This window comes from Mesoplodon bidens, assembly GCF_964165515.1.
Source record: "Mesoplodon bidens genome assembly, chromosome: 17".
NCBI classification, from domain to species: Eukaryota; Metazoa; Chordata; class Mammalia; order Artiodactyla; family Ziphiidae; genus Mesoplodon; species Mesoplodon bidens.
Window position 1 is genome coordinate 44,925,680 of NC_138174.1, and position 21,831 is coordinate 44,947,510.

General features: G+C 36.8%; 1 protein-coding gene across 5 annotated transcripts in view; it reads right to left on the reverse strand.

Moving 5' to 3' along the window:
• Positions 1–21,831, reverse strand: part of DACH1 (dachshund family transcription factor 1) — a gene marked incomplete at both ends in the record, with an annotated part of 411,700 nt that overhangs the window by 180,769 nt on the left and 209,100 nt on the right. For 3 of the 5 annotated variants that reach the window (XM_081214578.1, XM_081214576.1, XM_081214575.1), the window contains one exon: positions 4,546–4,707. The exons of the other annotated variants lie outside the window; for them this stretch is intronic. In XM_081214578.1, coding sequence (XP_081070704.1) covers positions 4,546–4,707 — 162 coding nt within the window. The remainder of the gene's footprint in view (positions 1–4,545; positions 4,708–21,831) is intronic. 5 annotated transcript variants of the gene reach the window in all.

The following is a 21,831-nucleotide window of genomic DNA, read 5'->3' on the forward strand; positions in this document are numbered from 1 at the left end:
GCCACTGAGCCTGCGTGTCTGGAGCCTGTGCTCCGCAACGGGAGAGGCCACAACAGTGAGGGGCCCGCATACCGCAAAAAAAAAAAAAAAAAAAAAAAATGTGCATGATGCCAAAAAAAGAAGATAAGCAGATAAAACATAGCTATAGAGACTATGAAATTGACCTTGAGTTCACCGGTTTTAAATTCTGCCTTTCCAATATCCCAGTCCCAATTTCCAAGCAGCATTTTTTAAGCTGGGTATGTAGATCAGTCCTTAAAGCAAAAAAATAGCCATTTATCTGGCCTGTATGTTGTGGATAGCGTTGCCACTAAAAAGAATCCAGGACATTTTTTCTTCTTATCTGCAATGTAGCTCGTATCAGCCAACCTGTCACAAGATAGTACTTGATATAAACAAGAGATTGCAAAGACATCTCAGTAATCAATATCAGGATGGCTACAGTATGGAAACCTCAACCAGTGCATATCATTTGTCTCAGCATCTATTTCTATGGCCAAATGAAGCATTAATTCAAATCATAAATCTATGGTGATTTAAATCTGGGAATGAGCACCTGCCTGCTTTAATGATTTATTTTGTACATTTCAGTAAGCAGGAGATTTGTCCATATGAACTGACAGGTCACCTTCAGATGCCAGGAGCAGACTGTTTATCACCATGCAGACTAGCATCTCATCTTAGCAAGTAAATATTAAACTAAAAGAATCCAATTGATTGTGGATGAAGGAGAATGGCGACACAGCCATATATTTTACTCAGCCTGCTGATGCCTCACTCAGATCTATCCTGAAGTCCTCACTTCTTCCTAAAGTTATCATTCTGTTGGAAAGATGCAAGCTCAAGGTTACCACGTAAAATTGGGATATAAAATAATTATTTGTCAGTGTCATAGGTTTCTTCAAACACCTTTTTTTCTGGCTAATTTTTACAATTCATATTAAGAACTAGAGAGGGTCTTCTAGAATGAGAATATTCCTTCACCTCATCAAGCCAAATGAAATGAAACCAAGCAAAGAACAAAATCTACTTTCTAGCAGCACTAAAGATTTACTTACAACCAAGGGGTGAGGAAGTGGGGTGGGGGAAACAATGTTTCTACATAGAGAAGCCTGAAATGTTTAAATAAACCGCGTGAGCCAGATGAGTATAAGGGAAAATAGAACCCTGAACTGACTTCAGAAATGTCACTGGATTTGGGCAGGGCTGAGTAGTAACAATATATCATTTAAGTAGCACCTCTCTGAGGGGGTTCGCTACTTCCAAGGGCCAAGTGACAGATTCGTGAGAGCAGTACATTTGTATTCTGAAATATAAGGCTTCTGAGATTCTTGGGATTCCTCCTGGAATTCATAGGTTTCAATACCACTTCCTAAGCGCCTCGTGCTAGCTGATGTTCCTGGGGGATCCACCACACCTTGTTATGACTGTCTGCTTACTTAGCCACCCTACCCACAGGAGTGTATGCCCCTTGAGTGCTGAGGCTGTGTTAGGACTATTTTTGTGTTCCTAGAATAAGCTAAAATCAAACATACAACAAAATCCAAATGACGTCACAGCTGCCCCCAAATTTCCTCACAGGCCTGCAGCTTAACAAATAATAGCTAACAGAGAGAAAAGGAAAACAGAGGAGGAAGCAGTCGGTGGCTGTAAAAAGAGGAAGAAGGTGATTTTCAGAAGGGTAAGTTGGGAGAAATAATAATAGCAAAAGCAATACCCCCACGAGTAACGTTATGGGTGAACAAAAAAATGTGACCAACAGACACTGTAATAAATAAAATGATAAGCACTTGTCAAATATGATTTCCTTTCATTCTCATGATGCAGATACTATTTTCTATGCCATTTTTCAGATGTGGAATGCGAGGCTCAGAAGGTTCACATAACTTTCCAAAGTCATGGAGCAAGTAGTTATTGAACACTTACCATGAAGCAGGCACTAACCAGAGAAGAGTGGAGCGCATTTAAAGCAATTGCTCAAAATCGCTGTGATCTATGCAAGCTCAACCTCCCATCCCCACCATTGCCCTGTACCTTTCCCCACTCTACCCCATCCCTGCCCTAAACTCTCTTTCCCTGATCTCTAGGTAAAGAAGAAGGGGGCAGGGGGTGTGCTCAGAAAGGGTAATAAATCACTAATTCTTAGAGGACAGTAATGTGTGAAATAGAATAAAAATGACAATGGATAACATTTCCCCCCAAATCAGCTACAGATCTCTAACATACATGATCCATGAGATTTAGGGACTAGCAAAGGCACTAATGTTAACACAATCTCAAAATATTAAGACCCTCTAGGAACATTCAAATAAATTTCCATTTCTGGTTCAAATTGGATGATGGGTGTCAAAAAAAAAAAAAAAGCAATATAAACTAGCAAGTGAATACCTTAATGGAAGAAAAGTGATTTCTTCCAACTAAAACGCAAAAGGGAATTTAAATTGTTTATTGGTTTAAGTCATTGTGATAGCCTAACTATCCAAATAATTATGATAAGCACAATTTGGTCAGAGGGCAAGTTTTATTCCATAATATCAAATATGAAGTGTATGCCAATGCTTAAGTATGAGTTATGGTCTCTTTATCTTATGCCTGTTGGTTTCTCCAAAGCCAGCTTCTGTTCTGCTGCTCAGGAAATTTGACAGAGGTATAATGTTGTAATATATTTTGTTCAAGTGTTATCAAATTGCCTAACTTAAAGATCCCTGCTCACAACACCAGCTATCAAAAACAGCCCGCATTAAAGGCTTACTCTCCTAAAATTTTGAAAACAGTCCAAATTATGCTTTGGAATCACAACTATAGAGTGGCCAATTGCTTGTTTTTTAAAGTGCCCAATTTTGCTCTGTTTTATTGGGCAAAGTAAAAGACTAGTATTTTAAAATAATATGTAGTCAATAGTTCTAAAAAGAGAATTACAATTCTTTCATTTTACTTCAATATCATTTTTAACTTTTAAAAGTTTAAATTGATGTGTGTAAACTATGCCCTAAACCATCCACCGCCCTCCATCTTCTCAATAGAAGCACTGCAAATGCGAACGCTGGCACTTCCCTTAGTCCTTTTCAGATTTTGAACCATGTCTTTAGCTTTCTTCCACATCTTTTTGTCCTTCTAAGAATTGCTACCTCCTTTATCATACTCTCAAGTCAAAGCCATTAACGCCTCTCCTTTTCTATTTCTCTTGTCTAGTTCTGTTGAAAAGTTCTATTTTTCCCCTTTTTACATTAGAAGCTGCTCTTTGGCATCACTGAAGTGGTGGTATTTTGTGTTTTGTGCATGTGTTTTAAAATTACTTCCTACTAGGTTACTCATATCTAGCACATGATTCCATGAACAGTTGTGAAAATGACTATCACTGAAGTCCACAGTATTCCTTCATACACGCCCCCTACCTGTAGGTCAATGGACTGAAAGCAGGGAGCTGCTGATTAGCTAAGGAAATAATTTGTTAAAATGTTGCATAGAAAAGAAAATCTAATTGAACTGCCATAAATTATTGTGTCCCTCATGAACATGTATGTTGGATATAGTCTTGTGTACATCTTGTAACATCCAAATTTCTCTTGCTCAATTACATTTTGAGCATGATTTCTACATTTTAAAGGGAAATAATACAGTGCAGTGGCAGAAAAAATGTTTTATGTCACAAACACACAGATGCTAAAGACATCATCAATAAAAATTTAACCCTCATTTGAAGTTGTGTTTGACAAAACAAATTACCCAAATTAATTCTGCAAAGAGAAAGCTGTTCCTTTTTGGTTTAAACAGTAATGGTTAACTTTCCATCCCTCCATACCTCAAGAAAGAAAAAGATCAAATTAAGAAATTAAAGTGGTGTTTCTTAAATAAGAGAAACTGATAATGGATGTATACAGAAAGAATTAATTATCATCATAATTCTTATTCTTGGCAGAACATGAAAAGATTAAGTTTATATGTTTTGCTGCTAAGGCACATTTCTTATTTGATAGCCAATGCATTAAGAATAAAAAAGCTAGTGTGTGGTTTTCTTTGTAAATATTCTTCTGTCATCTTATCTATAATCAATATTTTAGAATTCTATTAGAACTTATTGGTATTAGGAAAGATGTTAACTGAATTCTTACAGTAGAGGTTGCAGACATAAAGTTAATTCCTACATTTAAAAATAATGTTGCTGGGCTTCCCTGGTGGTGCAGTGGTTGACGGTCCGCCTGCCGATGCAGGGGACACGGGTTTGTGCCCCGGTCCGGGAAGATTCCACGTGCCGCGGAGCGGCTGGGCCCGTGAGCCATGGCCGCTGAACCTGCGCGTCCGGAGCCTGTGCTCTGCAACAGGAGAGGCCACAACAGTGAGAGGCCCGCGTACCGCAAAAAAAAAGTTGCTAATTATTTATTTAGAGTGTGTGTTGATAGGCTAAGTGGTTTCTTCAAAATGTACACTATTTTCAAAGCTAAAGGGGCCAACTTCTTGAACGGGTAGCCAATAATTTTGTTCCGGGAAAGAAAGTCATTGAGTAGCAAAATGATCACAGTAAGTTTCAGTGAACATAAAACTTACCGACACTTGAATTCATGTCCCCATTTTCAGAATCTGCTCCATGTTGGTTACTACTGGCATGATAGTTGCTCATAGCTTCTAACTTGATTTTTTTCACCTTCATTGCTTCGGCGATCGCTGCGTTGGTAGCAGCGGCAGCTGCTGCAGCTGCTGCTGTCAAACCTTCAAAGAATAAATGTAAAATGAGGTAATTCAAATTCTGATTTTTCACGTAAGAGTCCATGTGCTTTATAGAACACATATACAACATACTGAAGTATCTGATTCCTTTATGCAGCACTCTGATATCATATATTCATTCCCAGCTAACCAGTGAAACTATGTTGATATCATAGAGTGCCCTCCGAACTCCCGTATTCAATATTAGCAAAAGCATGATTCGTACACAGAAGAAGAGTCGTAGAAATGCAGCCAGAATCCACCCTCAAACAAACCCATCTGAACATGTCATTCCTGCCTCCAAATCCTCTACAGCTGCCTACAGGGGGGGAAATCTGAACTGCTTAGCTTAACTCACAAAACTTTTCACTAGAATTGGAAACCTACCTAATCACCCAAAGTTTCCCTATTCTCATGCCATACTCCCCCTATGCTGAACGTGGCCCCAGTACCCACACGTGCCCTGCTTCTTCAAGCCCGTGCTTTTGCAACTGCCATTGCCTTTGTCTGGAACATCCTAGTCCTGTGACTCACTTCCCCCACTTGTCATCCTCCAGTATTCTAGTCCCGGAGTTGACCTTTCTAACCACCATGCCACACCGTCTCCAGAGCAGTTTGTCTCTGTTCATCCAGAAAACGGGAGGTGGGAGTGATCATGAGATTAGAAAAAAACAGTTTGAGGCCAGATACGGAAGATCAGAAAGCGAAGACCTGGCTTTAGGTACAGGCTCTAGGTAACCAGCAGAGGTTTTGGAGCACAGGAGCGATTTGTTTTCCTTAAACGTGTGAACTTTTACCGAGTCAATTCACTTCATCCGACATCCTTCACATGCAAAATGAAAGACGCTGTAACGTGTGAATGATCTCTCCTAACTCTGAACTCTGACAGTCTATGAGAGGATATACACACACACCCGCCCACACCCTCATACTCCTTTTGCTATGCTGCTTCAGAATATCTGGCTACAGCGCTTCAGCCTGCTTTGAATTTATCTGTGTGATTTATTTCCACTCGCAGCTGGTGGACTTGAGACTGAAACCTCTCTCCTCCTTTTCCTCCCCACTAATCATCACTTCTAGTTACTACAGCAAATAAGTTGCAGCCTCAGGAATTAGAAGGTCTTTTTCCCTAGAAACCTCTGCTTTTTTTTTTTTTTTTTTTTTGAGGTTAGGAGAATACCTCACCTTTCCTTCAGATCAGACCAAAGAGACCTTGACAACTCTCACCGAAACGCAACAAGACCTTCAGATTGACTCTTTGCATGACAAACTGGTAACTGCCCCCTAAAAAGGCACTGATCTGAACTCAAAGAATTCATCTGCGTCTCGACTGAACACTTATTGCCTTTTAAGTCCCAACTTGAACTGATTCTCTCATCTTCCTATGATTGAATTTTCTCCCCAGTTACTCATTTCCTTCAAAGATGTTTCAGAAGATTTTCTTTCCTGTTCTCTTAAAATTCTCTTTGTGTTTCCCAGAAAATCTCTCTTCCTCAGTTTTGCCTTGTCACCAATGTGAACATCTCACTTGTCCTTTCCCTACATTGCCTGGTGTTGTCCCATAGCCAACTTATGACACATCTAGGGTCTTTATCTTTGATTTATGCGGCAGGTAAATCTTGTTCCATAGTATTCAAATAAGAAAGAAAAAACTACAACTTGAGATATGATTGTTATTATTGGATAGATCTGAATCAAGCTCAGTAGCATGAAACATAACTATGCTTGATATTGCCTTACACAAGCTATAAAATCTTCTTAAGTATGGTTTCTTCATCTGTAAAGTCATCCTATTCACAAAGGGATAATAGAAGGATTAAATAAGATAAACTACGTGAAGAATGCCACATCATGTTTAGTAAAAACTAGGCAGGCCTTGTGTTCTAGTTTTTACTGCAGCAAGTCAAGCCCAGTCCTAGCTATGACTCAAGCAGGATACAGTGGGTTGGCTGCAGCCCCCCTCAGCTAGAGTATCCTGCTTCTCCTTAGCTGCTGGCATTAACCCTTGACTTTTAAAAATGCTTTTCACAATTTTATTATTTATCTGATCTTATTTATGGTACTCTTCTCTTTTTCCATTTGACAGTTTTTTCCCCCTTAGGTTTACACTTCTGCTACAAATTCCAACAGATAGATGTGTGTGTGACACACACATGCTATAACCATAATACTTTTGAAATATTCTATTTTCAGTCCAGTTTCATGAAAGCAAGAAGAAAGCTATGACATTTGCAACAGTTGCTGATTTTAGTTTCACTAACTCACCTAACTGTGTGATGGGTTCTCAAATTTAATTCTTTAATAGCTTTCACACTCAGCCAATTTTCTCCATCTCCCCTGGTTTCCCCTAGTGTAAGCTGCCACTTTTTGTTCCCTGGAGTCTTGTAATTATTTCTTAACAGCTTCCACTTTCCCTACCTCCAACCTCTTATGATTCATACTGCAGTCAACATGACCTTATGAAAACAAAAATCTAACCCTGGCATTCGATGCCTGCTCTGAGGAACAAGGTGGGTGCTTCATGTGTCTGTCAGGGCCCTGTGTGCTCAGTCCCCTGCTTATCTGTGTAGCATTATCTTTCCCCCAGGTCTCCTTTGCTCTGTGTGCTCCAGACATATAGGGGTCTTTCACATTCTCTAGTGGACTACATTTCCTCTTTCAAGCCAGACTTTGCACGTGCCGTGCAGACTTTCTAGAAAATCTCTCCAGTTCCCTGTCCCACATCTGTCCTTGCATGTGTCATGTGAGGCTTAAATATGATGCTCTAGGGGGAGCAGGCTCAGGATCCTGACTCTTCAATCTACATGGGAAAGATCTCCAACACTTCAAGAATCAGCCTAAGACTCACTTCTTTTAAAGAGCTGACCTTTTCCACCCAACTCCTCAAGAGTAGAGCTAGTGGTCCACTTACTTGTGTTCTCAGCCCTGTTGAATGAAGGTCTGCACTCTCTGTGCATCAGAATCACCCACAGGGCTTTAAAACCACACAAAGAGCTGAGTCCTACCATCTGAGATTCTGGTTGGTACATGTCCATCTGTATATTTTGGTTGATTTTACTGTTCCTCAGGTCACTTTAATGTGCAATCTGAGAACAGAAACTCACTCAAACTCTTTATTGCTCCTTTTTGGGGGTGTGTGTTGCTCAGGGCGGGGGTCGGTGTAGGGCTAGCTCCTCCGACTAGGTTATAACACTGAAAGGACAGAAATACTTTCTTAGTATATGTATCCCAAACATGGAGCACAAAGCCTGACCCAAATTGTCACTGAATGAAAAAATGCTTCTCAAACTGGATTACGTGGAATGCCACAGGAGAAATATGGGCATTATTTTGACAATATCCGTGTAAGTAATTTAAAACATTACGTTCATATTACAGTCAATGTAAATATACTAGGAGTGGCAAATCTCATTAATTTAATAAAAAGCATTTACTTTCCAAAGCTACATCTGCCTAGGACTGGAGAGAATCACGAAAGTCTCACCCTCACCTCTGCATTGATTGCACTTCCTGTTGGCCTTGCCATGGCCCTTTCAAATCTCTTATGTAATTCTCAAATTCCCTCCAACTTGCTGTCTCTAGTAAAAACTTAGTTTAGAATCTATACACTCACTTTAGAAAGAGGTCCCATTGTATAGTTTGTTCCCTATTGAAGCTGCCTTTGAAAAAATAAGTGTAATAAATTCACAGAATAACACTAGTTTTTGGTCTATACTTCATAGACAGTTCACCCTGCGAAAACACTTCCTATGCAATCAAGAATGCTCTACCTTTGTAACATGGAAGGACCTAGAGATTATCATACTAAGTGAAGTAAGTCAGAGAAAGACAAATATCACGTGATATCACTTATAGGTGGAATCTAAAAAAATGATACAAATGAACTTATTTATGAAACAGAATCAGACTCACCACTTAGGAAACAAAGAATGTTACCAAAGGGGAAATGTGGGATGGAGGGTAAATTAGGAAATTGGGATTAACAGATACACACTACTATATATAAAATAGATCAACAACAAGGACCTGCTGTATAGGTCCTTGAGCCATACTGAACTATATTCAATATCTTGTAATAACCTATAGTGGAAAAGAATATGAAAAGGTATGTGTGTGTGTGTATATATATATATATATATATGTAACTGAATCACTTTGCTGTATATCTGAAATTAACACAACATTGTAAATCAACTATACTGAAATATGAAATAAAAAATTTTAAGAAAAAAATGGTCTGCTTGTGTAAACACTGGCAACCCATAGCATTTACCACACACTTTTCCCCCCTCCATAACCTTTTCTCACTTAGAACTCTTCTCCACCTGCCTCATAATCAGACTTCAGCATATTCTCCTTCAATATCCCACCCTGAAGCAGTGAATTTATGACTGCTTTTAACTCTTCCCAATCAAAACAAGCCATTTTCCCTCAGAACTAGGTAATCCAGCGTTTCTCCAAGTGACCATCTACATCAAATCCAGCTGCAGAGTGTAGTAAAGTTGAATATTATCTTCCTTGGGGCCACATTCATAGACCCTATCTCTGAGATGGACTGAGGAATCTGTAGTTTTATCTTTCAGTAGGTTGATTCTGATGCTCCCTGCCCTTAGACCATTTGATGAGAATAATGTACATTATTGAAGTGTGTCTACACCTTACAGTAAAAGCTTTTTAGCTAGGTAGATCATCTCTGCAGTGGTTTTTGAAAGTGAGTATGCTTAAGAATCAACAAGGGAACTTGTTAAAATACAAAATCAGGTTGGACCAATAATCAGAATCTGAGACATACTGCTGTAGTGTGATGCAGACTTTGGAAAAATGAGTCTTCTGTGCCTCTAACCTAGCAGAGCAGAAGCAAGGAGGCCAGCCAGGTAACATAGCACTTCTGTGTGTTACAGATCCAGTAGCCATGCACGTTATTAACTCAACCAACCACTTACATATACGAATCTATTTGATATATACAGTAATTGTTAATTAAACAGCTTGGGTAATTTCTCCAGATTCTTCAATCAGGTAAAATTTTCACCAGATTTCCTTCTCTCATTGAGAGAAAAATTACATATATATATACACACACACACAATGCATGTGTGTGTGTATGGTGAAGAAACAAATAAATGAACAAAGATTTTCTTACACTAAGGAATGATTAACCCATCTATTTTACCTCATGAAACTTCCTTTTTACACTCTCCAAGCACAATTATAGTATCTCATACACAAATCAAAGACACACACTAAACTGAGAAGTCAAATGTAGTATAATTTCATTTTATTTTAAAAGGTTCTAAATCCAATTTTATCATCAGCAATGGGGAAACTTTAATGTATACTTAAAATTCATTTGCCACTGATAAAATAATGTATTGAGAGATATTTTGTTTAAAAAAGATGTCTTCCTTCAGAGAAAGGATAATAAGTCATATACTGTGCAACTCATAGATCTTTTGGCCCTCAGAAAGGGACTGTACATCAAACTTAGGCTAAAGCCCATAGGCCTTATGTCATGCAAAAATATTTAGGTTTCTTTTTTTTCTATTTGATCTTCACGAACTCTACCACTTACAATTCAAAAGAATGAATAGATTTTTACAGAGAATTTAGAAAAACAGCTTGTCATATTAGTGTCTGAATTATGCTACAAACTCATCGCAGTGGGCTCCATTTTGTTTTACTCCTTCAGAGCAAATTCTATATTACTTATTTAACCAGCTATTGTTAGAAATTCTTTACTTTTATCCTGGCTTATAGATTTCTTTTACTTGTACTTTTATTTTTTGATGGTCCATTAAAATCCTTTAAAGTTCTTGTTGAAAAAGTGACTGGCGTGGAAATTCCTAGCTATGTAAACTCACTATCATATAAGGAGTAAACATACAGTCACTGGAAAACAAAACACTCCAAAAAGCCATGCAAACTTTGGACAACATGCATCAAATTTATATGAAATGTTGCAGCAAGTTATATAATTCCTAAGGCTTCCAAATTCCTGTCTTTAAAGCAGAGATACCAGTTCTGACCTCATAGCAGTATTGTGGGGAATAAAGGTAAAATAATGTACACAACAGCATGGGCACATACTAAGCCCTCTGAAACTGGTAGTAAATATTATCAAGTAACCCGTAATATCCATCATGTCATTTAGTTTTACCTTTGTTCAGTTATTCACAAAAATGCAAATATGACAAAAATTATCCAACAGTGTATGGTGAAAATTTAAACATTTGACAAATGGACACCTGAAAATCACGCTTCTATCAAATCATTTGATTTAGTAGCCTACACTGATCAAATTTATCATAAAATCACTAAGTCTCCACTCTGTGCTATATTGATACAAACCCTTTGCTACTTCAATTCAATATCCTAAATCCATGGGTTTATCATTTGGAAGGGAAGCAGGCATTATTATTCCTTGAGAACCTTACTTTCCTTTGCAAAGATAGCATGTTTCTTCTGCTCTCAACTTTTATCAAAACAGCCTTTAAATCCTTCAAATGCTGTTATACAATCCTGATTGCTCTCTCTAAAAAGGGAAAAGTATCCCCATTCTATTTTTTTCAAATAAGTTCGTACCCCTAGTTATAAAGAGCAGATTACAACTATAGATTATAAATATCAATAAAAGAGACATATTGCTGTCAAATTCTTTCTCTGATCTGTTTGTTTGCTCATTAACTTGAAAGGTCTAATCTTTGATCTTTGGTTTCAAAGACATCAAGATGACTTCCAAATGTTTGATATGTTGTCTACTTTTACATCGCATTCCATATAAAATGCATTTCCCAAGACCTAATGGCTAAATAAAATTAGTTATAAGCAAGAGATAGTAAGCATTCAAAGCTTCCATATGATAGACTTTTTATTAGGCTATGTCACTTTACCCAAATGTAGAAAAAAGTACTCTAATATGCACTCGTTTATAGCCAATAGTAGTTATTATTAATATTCTGGAATTGATAAGTTATTTATGTCTGGCATTCTTCCTACTGCTTATTCAGGGAGACAGGCAGCTTATAAATATCTCATCACTCCACCGTCACAGAAATTTCATCGACAGTGCTCATGCACAGCTATTAGCAATATGAATCTAACCATTACAAGAAGGAGGAAAATCGAACATGTGGCATTAATACGCAGCCCTGGTTCCTAACCATCTGATAGGCAGATGGTGTGAAGCGGATTCTCCCGCTGAAATGAAGGGGCACATCATTTAAAACCTTGTTTGCATTCTAACTGATATCAGTGCCATATTGATATACATGATACATCATGGCAGTATTTGAACAATCTAGTTTGTTTCAGTCATAAATGTTTACAGCCTTGTTTTTTTAATCTTATAAGCATGTTCAGAAGAGTGTATTTTTAATTTATGAAACCTATTGTTTACTTCTGTTGAACTACAAGATTAGTGGAAAGCAGGAATATTAAATTACTTCAGCTAGAGCAATATAACCAAGACAGATGAATAAAGTGGGTTTCTATTTTCAATAAAGGATGTTAGTAAAGGAATTTTATAATTAGTCCAGGCATTCTGTGCATTAAATACATTTATTCATTTAAACCTTCTAGCTTTTTCTCCCCCAAGTGGCATACAGAGATACTTAATGTTTTACATAGTCATTCATTTAAAACTCTCACTGTGTGCAATTAATCTTGTCCAACAATTCAATTCAGAAAGTAAAACATCAAAAAGCATAGTTCAATTCAACAGTCATTACTGTGAAGTAATCTTTCTGCTCCTGACAGATCCTATAGACTCTTTGCAAAACTCTGTTGAAGGTGCATTGTAAGCTCTACATGAGTTTGAATTACAACTCAATTGAAATCAATCCAAGTCTTAGAAGAACTCTTGGCTCAATATAACAACTTGAAAACACCAGTACCTTTTTTCCACCATGTCTTCTTCCTATCCTTACTTAAATACCAGCTGTCTAAAAAATTGAAACTAATTTTCCCAGTTATTTTATTTCTCAATACTTTCTAAATAAACAGAAATTGTGATTCAACTATGCCTGTCTTCACCCTTGAATGATGAAATAACAGAAATGATAATCAACTAGAATAAGTAACTTAATTGTAAAGCAGGGTAGACTGAAGATTTTGAGTGTGAGTTTGTCTCCTAATGTCCATTAGACTGCTTTTTCTTGCCCTTTGAAACACATTTATATTCTGCAGAGAAAAGGAAAATTGATCTTAGAGGCTGTTAATGGAAACACTCCCTATACCAGTTTCCAGTTTTTCAATTGATTAAATTAGATTTTTAAATGTGTCAATTAACAGAAAAAATCTACTAATTTGGAGAAATATACAGAAAGAGTTTATTATAATATTGCTAATCACTAATAAATCAAATAGACATCAAGTTTAGCATTCTTTTCTGATTAGCTTAAAATCTACAGTCTCCCAGAGTTTAGGAAGAAATAGCAGTAGTGAAGTCAGAGGGAGGGGACCCCATGGTGATGTTATTTGGCCACATGTAAAATCACTGAGAAATCTCCATGGAAGTTTTTGAAACACTCAACTTCTAATCGCTAACTCATAGAATCAGGATGAAACAGAATCAATTCAAATGTTTAAATTACTATGATTTAAAATAAGAAAATAGGTAATTTATGAAAAGTTTAACTTGACACAACAAGGTCTTGAATATATAACTTTCACTTAGACTCTATCTGTTAACATTACCACCTTTAGAAAAATATTTCTTAACAGCCGCTTGTAGTCTGGACTTATAAAACATAGAGATGAGAAAGACTTTATCTACTGCGACCCTTTTATTTTACTGATGATGAGATTTAGGGGCAGCGAGGCTAATCATTTCTATAAAGTCACACCATTAAATAATGATAGATTAATCCCAATTCCCCTAACTCCCACTTCAGCATTGGCCACACTGCCTCTATCAATAAGCGAAAAAAGAAAAGTACAGAATACAGTAAACTATGGAATCATTGAAGGAAAGTGAATCCTCTCTTCTCAAGTAGCTTATGGATTGCACAAGAAGCCAAGGTTACAGACACTCAGATGATGTCACGAGTATAAGATGACTCCACTTAAAAACCTGATCTAAATGTTCATTTGTGATTCTGTTTTATAAAATTTCGAATATATCTGCCACAGAAACAATGGTCTTTCAACTTTGTGCACAAAACCTGTACTACTGGTGAAATATATTGTTTATAATATTATCCTGAGTCCTATATTTTAAATACAGAGCAACAAGGAAAAGGAGAAAGGCAAATAATGATTTTCCTCTCTATATCTTGAATATAGAAAAAATTATAAATAGAACCAAATTGAAAGAGGTAACATTTGTCTTGAATTTTCTTTAATGTGCTCTTCTCATTATTATTATTCCATTCTCCACTAAACTGGGCATTGGATGTTCTCATATTTGTCTAAGGCCCAATACTTCTTACTACGTACATGACTCATCACCCCAAATTACTCAAAGCATTGGCCCCAGGCAGGTGGCTCTTACCAACCTGAGAGTAGCTGACAGTATGTGACATTGTGAAAGGATGTTTTTAAAAAGGCTACTTGTCAATATATTGGTGACAGTTCAGGCAGTATAATAAGTGAAAAGAGGAAACAGTGTCATAAATTTAATTTCCTGCCAAAGTCACCTCACTGGCATTTCAGCCTAAGATTAGTCTTTCCAAATGTTCTCCTACTTTTCTCAACACCATGTAAGTGCTCTTCTAACTCCTTTGATACTTCAATAAGTCTCTTTTTTTTTTCTTTTTCCAGAATCCTGGTAGCATGTAGGGCTCTGTCAGTGTGTGCTTGTTGGTTAGGAGAGGAGATGAGAAAAAAAATCATAATAGAGGTGGTCATTTTTACATGCAAGTTTTGTTTGGGGGGAGCCAGAAATAGCTGGAGATGACGTAGCCAAAATTTTTTTCTGATATAGTAATATAAAGGAAAAGACTCAAGAAATACACACACACACACACACACACACATCATTATATATATATAATGACACATACACACACATTCACACTTTTTTTTTTTTTTTTTTGCGGTACGCGGGCCTCTCACTGTTGTGGCCTCTCCCATTGCAGAGCACAGGCTCTGGACGTGCACGCTCAGCGGTCATGGCTCACGGGCCCAGCCGCTCCACAGCACGTGGGATCTTCCCGGACCGGGGCACGAACCCATGTCCCGTGCAACGGTAGGCAGACTCTCAACCACTGCGCCACCAGGGGAGCCCATACACACTTTTTAAAGAGAAGTCTGGGTCTGGGTTGAGAAAAATATATAGCCATATTCACTGAATAACAATAGGATAGGAATGGAAGGACTATTTGAAGCAATATATTCTTCACACTTTTGTCATTGGGTTCTTACATTTATATCACTATCTCATTGAATCTCCATAATCAGCCGACAAGAAATGTATTTTCCCTATGTGATTTCAAGAAAAATATGAAGTGTGAGAGCTCAGTTGTAGTGCTTGGAAACGTAAGATTTTAGTTGCAGTTTTAAAGTTGGACTATGGAAAAGGATAATCCTGATTAATTGAGAAAAACAGATACTGCCATGTGACAAGGAAGATTACAAAGAAATATAGCTCTCGGTCCATAGCCTCAAGTGGTTGTCATCTCCTAGAGGATGGCATGAAGCCTTAATCATGGCATGCTTTTGTAATCATAGTCAGGGTACTTAATTTTTTTAGTGTAATTTAGACGTTACTTTAATTGTCTGATTTTGAGGCAACTTGTACTTTATTGTTCAAGAAATAAATGCTGTCTATGTTCAAAACTATTTCTCTTCTGAGGTTTGATGCATATATTCAACCCAGCTCACCTACAAACAGAGCAGGTGGATATCAAAGAAGAATTACCAATGGTTGGCATTGCACTATTCATTTCTTTCTTTTTTTTTTTTTTTCCTGCAAAAACATTACAACAGAAATAAACATCTAATTTCTGACATGGCAATAAATGCTAGTCTTTTGTACATTCTGATAAAACCTTTTACTTTATTTCAAAACAGTAGTAAGTCAGAGCAAATCTTCCATTTTCCTTACATCTCTTCATTTATGAGCATAGTCTATAGTTGCACTGATCCAATGGCTTCTCTTGACCTAATTTATGTTGTACCATGAGATTCTATTAAAAGGAACTAAATCACTGCAGTAGATTTATTCATCTTAAATAATTTAAGCTAATTGAAAAAGACCCAAACTAAAACTAAAACACTTCTCTCAAGCATTCAACTTCTGCATGTCAATTAGTAATTTAAACAACCAGCTAATCACAACAGCTTCGTGTGAAACACGAACCTGTGCTGTGTACACATTTCTCTACCTCCACGGAGCTGAAAATTGAAATAAACGTCAACTCTGAGTCTGAAAGCATGTGTATCTATTCTGGAGTCATTAGACAATTCCAATAAAATATTTGCACTGATTGATTTGGGACTTTTCTCAATTTTGCCAAATAATTTTGAAAAGAGCACATGGAAAAATGAGAGGAATATCTGGAAAATCATATCCAATCACTCTTCTGGCAATGCGTTATGGAATTTCAAACTTATAACATGACTTAAGCAAAACAAAATTTAAAACATTACTGTTATTCACCAAAGTTGCTATATCACAATAACCAGAAACTGAACTCCTATGGGTTGGTTTAAAAATTAAGAACCTAGCTTAATATTATTATGATAATATTTTATTCTTGTCACTCTGCTTGTTGTTGGTAAAACTTATCAAATATCAATTTAAGTCATGTTAATAGTAGCTCATCATGTTAACACAAATTATGCTATGCTAATTGTCCCATCATTATAGAACTCCATTTGTAAAAGCAATGGTCATTTTTCTCATGTGACTATTTTATAATTCAGCTTTTGTTAATACCTGGGGTGCATGGCGTAATCACTCATAAGACAGTCCCACAAAGAGTTACAAAGCTTTTCGCAGTATTTTTGCCATACATCTTCCTTCTGAGAATTAGAAAATTCAAACATAACTTTATCTTGGAAGTAAAGCCTTTTGAAATATTGCTAAAGTGCATACTGAATAAAGACAACACACTTAAGCGGACTTTTCCCCCTTTAAACAGCATTCATCTTTTCAAAAGCAATAGATTCTCAGTCCACACGGAGTCTATTGCATTATTCATTTCATGTGCAACCTCATGCTGGACCATAAATTGTTACTTTATCTAATCAAAGGAGACTTAACTCTACAGAAGGTCAAAGGTTTAATTTTGTGAAGTATTATCTTACGCTATGAGTTTAACCGAAAAATAGACGAAGAAAAACAGCCAAGAAACTGGTAATAAATGAACCTTTATTGCCTCGGGCATTGGCCTAGTTAATAAACTTTCATTGAAGGTTTCTTTCAACTGTTTCGGACAATGAGAGGAAAAAATCTTAAATTACAGCCATGTGTGACTTTTAAAGCAGTCATTCTTTTTTATCTCAACCTCCCTAGCTCAGGGGAAAAAAAAAAAAGACAAAGAGAGATTGTCTTCGATCTCTTAACCAAAAATGTATGTTTCTAAACAGATGAGAAAGTGCAGATAAACTTTTCTAAAAGCAGAGGTCAGCTTTGAACGATATAAAAAAATTCATTATTTAGGTGTTGAATCTTAGAGAACAACCTCTCTAGCTAAATGTAAAACTACAAAAGGGAGGAAGAAGACATGTAGTTTTTGCAAATCTAACTCTTAAATTGGGTCTCCAACTTAGCAAAATATGATGCTTTGTCATCTCACCATTGGTGCACAAAGTCCACTGTAGATTTAAAATTAATTAAATGTATTGTAAATAAATACATTATCTATGTAATGTCTGCCCTGTTTTAGACACACCAAAAAAATCCTTCTTTTATTTTCAGAATCAAAAACACTAGTAGTGAAATAATTCATTTTATCGTTATGCAATTAAAATTTTGAAGAACAAGTCTATGTTTTTAGCTGATACTCTCATCCAACAATGGCCTGTGAAGAGGTTTTTTTTTTTTTTCATTATTTTCTAGAGAAGAAAATGAACTGAGTTCTTCTGAACTAAATCTCCCTTTTTGTCTGATATGAGTATTGCTTCTCCAGCTTTCTTTTGATTTCCATTTTCATGGAATACCTTTTTCCATCTCCTCACTTTCAGTCTGCATGTATCCCTAGATCTGAAGTGTGTATGTATACATGAATCTCTTTGCTGTACACTGGAAACTAAGACAACATTGTAAATCAACTATACCCCAACATAAAATAAGAATTAAATTTTAAAAACCCTCTTTTTTTTCAGGAGGCACTGTATTGAGTATAAAAGTTATCATGGCCTCAACGGCAACATCTTAATCTCCACACCAAAGCATAAATAAGATACAGATCCTCACATCACCAACAGAGTTCTCCCAAGCTGTGAGAAAGGGAAGAAGCCATGTTCTGCATCTTACTTTAGATATTCTTAAACAGAAAGGAAAGAGGTTTGGCTTGATGCTCTGAACTGGACACCCCTACCAGATTCTACCCACAAATCACAACGCTCTCAGCAGGACACCCAACCCTCTTCCCACCTGGCAGCATACGGACAGAATCGGGCTCTACTTCATTCCAGGGACATGTCCCCAGGATGTTATCTCGGGCCACCTTTGAATCCGAACATGATAGCTGCTTACACTGGCATCACCAGGTGAAAGCAGGACCAGGGTTCCTACTAAGAGATACACTTCACACAGCTGGGAGACACTGAGTTCTCCCGGGGTCGAGGATGAAGCACGTTGATAGTAGCTTTGCTTCTTTTCTATATTTGCCGAGAGAGAGAGAGAGAGAGAGAGAGAGAGAGAGAGAGAGAGAGAGAGAGACAAAGGAGAAAGTGGAAAACCTAGAATTTAAAGATGATTTAATGTAAATTCCGAATGGAAAAAAGTGTTGCGTTCTTTACATAGAAAATTGAGGATAAAAACACAGGTCTTCCAAAAACATAGTTAAACCTGGATATCCAGAAACTGAAGCAGAGTGAGGCAATTCGTTGTTATTACTTAGTAGAGGGTTTTAGAATCAATGAATAGTTTTTGATTTCATGCAAGAAACCAAGAAGTGCTACCCAAAGATTACAGTGAAAAACACTGTCAATGATAAACGACTTTTTTGCCCCACTCTATTTTCTACCTAATTTGTATGCATGCATGTAGTTGGGGAGCAAAAGAATGAAAAGGTGAAGAAAATGAAGGAACGTAAACTACTAGAACAGAACACTGTATTTCAATGTGTATAGTAAATGGCTAGTTGTGTACATTTGTGGATAAAGAACTTAGTAACAGCAAGGATGGTCATGCTTTATATAAATTTCAGTTCATTTAATTTACCCGTTTTTGAAAAAGGCTGAGGTACATTTAGAAAGTGACCCCAAGGTCAGAGAAGCATGGGAGAGTAACAAAAACAGGTATCTCAAATCTAATTCTTTATTCCATTAATCAAAGTTTTATGGGTTTGGGAAAGTTTTGTTACAGTACACAGAGAGGATAAGAAAAAAGAAAGATCAAGGGAATTCAAAGGATTTATTAAAAGTGCAGACGGTAACTCTGACTAGTGTTTTAGCTAGATAGACACAATTAATTAATTGTAACGTTGTGAAACTCTAAAATGCTGAAAGAACGTGCTCATGCCTGCAATGTAGTAATGTAGCAAAATACTTATAATCTTTCAACCACCAGGAGCTTTTGTTGGTTTTTTAACCTAATCCACAGCTTGACATAGATCCTAGAGTAATGGAACACAGTTCTTTGATTGAAATAATATCTAAACATTGCTGTGCTAGCCCGGTGGCCTAATAGAAGTCTATCTCTCTGAAACTCGAGAAATTCAAGTTTGGAAACAAACTCAGACACTGAGCTCTGGCTTGTAAGTCCTTGAAGAAAAGCCTTTGAGACAGGAATATGCCCTTTCCAGTTTAGCAGAACCAAAAACAGACATAAAACTTCTGCAACAGCTTCTCTTCCAAACAATGAGACAGTCAAAACAAATTTGCTTCAGCCACTAAAAAGTGACTAATAAGACAACAATAGAGTATTGGTAATCACAGAGAGTCTAATATATGTCATTAAAAAGCTAAGTATTTCACAAGTGACACATTCCACCAGCTTTCTTCATTTTGGTGTGAAAATCTGAGCAGTATGTACAAGTTTAGTCATTATTACAAAAGATCCGTATCTTTTGTCAATTTTAGTCATGTGGAAAATTGCAAAGTGTTCAAAGACACACTAACAATACCTCAAAAGGAATTTATGTATATCACATAGTGGCGAAAAGGATCTATATTATTTTGTTTTATTCAATGTACCCGAAAATTTGCAATAATGATAAGAAAGCCACACTTGAACATTTTAGTGACAGAAAAGTAACTTCTAGGTCTGCACTTGCAGCAGTAAGTACACTCTGATTAAACTCTGAAAGAAAAAAACAATAAAATCTCCATTTCATTGTGTATCCTGATAAATTCCACAAAACACAGAATATATATCATTACTATTTACCAATATCCTGGCATCTAGTAGAAACTGCTAAGCAAAAAGCAAATGAACAAAAAACAGGAAAGTCATGGGTAGCATTAAATATACCTGAGGCTATGGCCAAATTTTGATTTTGTTTGGATGCCATGCTTATCATATTAAGTAATGAAAGTGATTTTTACTCCATGTCTGTCATCTGACACTATCATATCACTTTTTAAACATGATAATAAAAATGATACTAGAGAGCTTCCCTGGTGGCGCAGTGGTTGAGAGTCCGCCTGCCGATGGAGGGGACACGGGTTTGTGCCCCGGTCCGGGAAGATCCCACATGCCTCAGAGTGGCTGGGCCCGTGAGCCATGGCCGCTGAGCCTGCGTGTCCAGAGCCTGTGCTCTGCAACGGGAGAGGCCACAACAGTGAGAGGCCCACGTACCGCAAAAAAAAAAAGAAAAGAAAAAAAGAAAAAGATACTAGGATGACAATGAAACAATCTGCACACTGTCACAAATGTGAAGTCTTGACATATTTTATCATTACATTGTAAGGCATGAGCTATGAAGTTGGGTGGGAAAGCAGAGAGCAAGTAAGAAAAAAATCACCAAATTACATAATAATATAATCCTAAAACCATAGCAGTCCTTCTAAAAAAAAAATTCAGGAGCACAGCTAGAGTTGGTTAAGTCAGTAGGTCAACCATGTCGAGGGTCCAAATTATTTCCATACTTCCTTTCTGCTATCCTCAATATATTGGAAAATATCTCCATGTTAGGAAGTTGGCTACAATAATTTTAGGCATCCAAGCAAAAAAGTGAGGAGCTATTTATTCTATATATTTCTCTTTATCCCACAAAGAATTCTTCCTTAAGAGACACCTTAACGAATCACCCCTCAGAACTCATTCGTCATAAGTATATCACCTGATCATGCCAGTTTACGGTTGGAGAAAAATGTGAATTTCTAAATAAAATCAGGGCTTTGTTATAAAGGAAGAGACTGATAAGGGGTTATTGGGTAGCAACTAACAAGACCTGCAATAAAAGCTTATTGGGGAATATTGAAGAAAATTGTCAACAGCCTCAAATAGGAGCCCAAATACATTGTTATTCTAAATCTTCCATCATTTTAAATCTGTCCCATGCTTGCTCAACAGTGAGCATGTACCTAGATTCAGAGGATAATATCATTGTTTTTCTCAATGCACTATTTTACTTCTCATAATGAAGTCCTTGTACAGAAAAGTTCCATAAAATTACAATAGTGACCTTGAGTTTTATATTTAGAACTACCAGGAACAGAAACATGAAACAGCACTCAATTGCTTTGAGTTTCCTTTTCCACATCTAGCTGGAGATATCTATAAAATAAATAATAAGATGGCATGCCTATAGAATGTATAATAAGATGTTGTCCTTCATTCGATTGCTGGACAATCAAATTTATACACCTGTTATGGAATGTGACACCAAGGAACTGGTCACTTTTGAGCTATATGAAACAGTCATTTAAATATTTCTCATGATAGTGAAGTGGCTAAAGCTGGTAGTGATATTTTTCAATGCTTTGATGCAGTACTAAAACTATTGGATTCATGTTGTTTCTTCTTAAGGATGCAGACCAGTGTAGGAAAACTTGAAGCAGCAACTGCAGAGC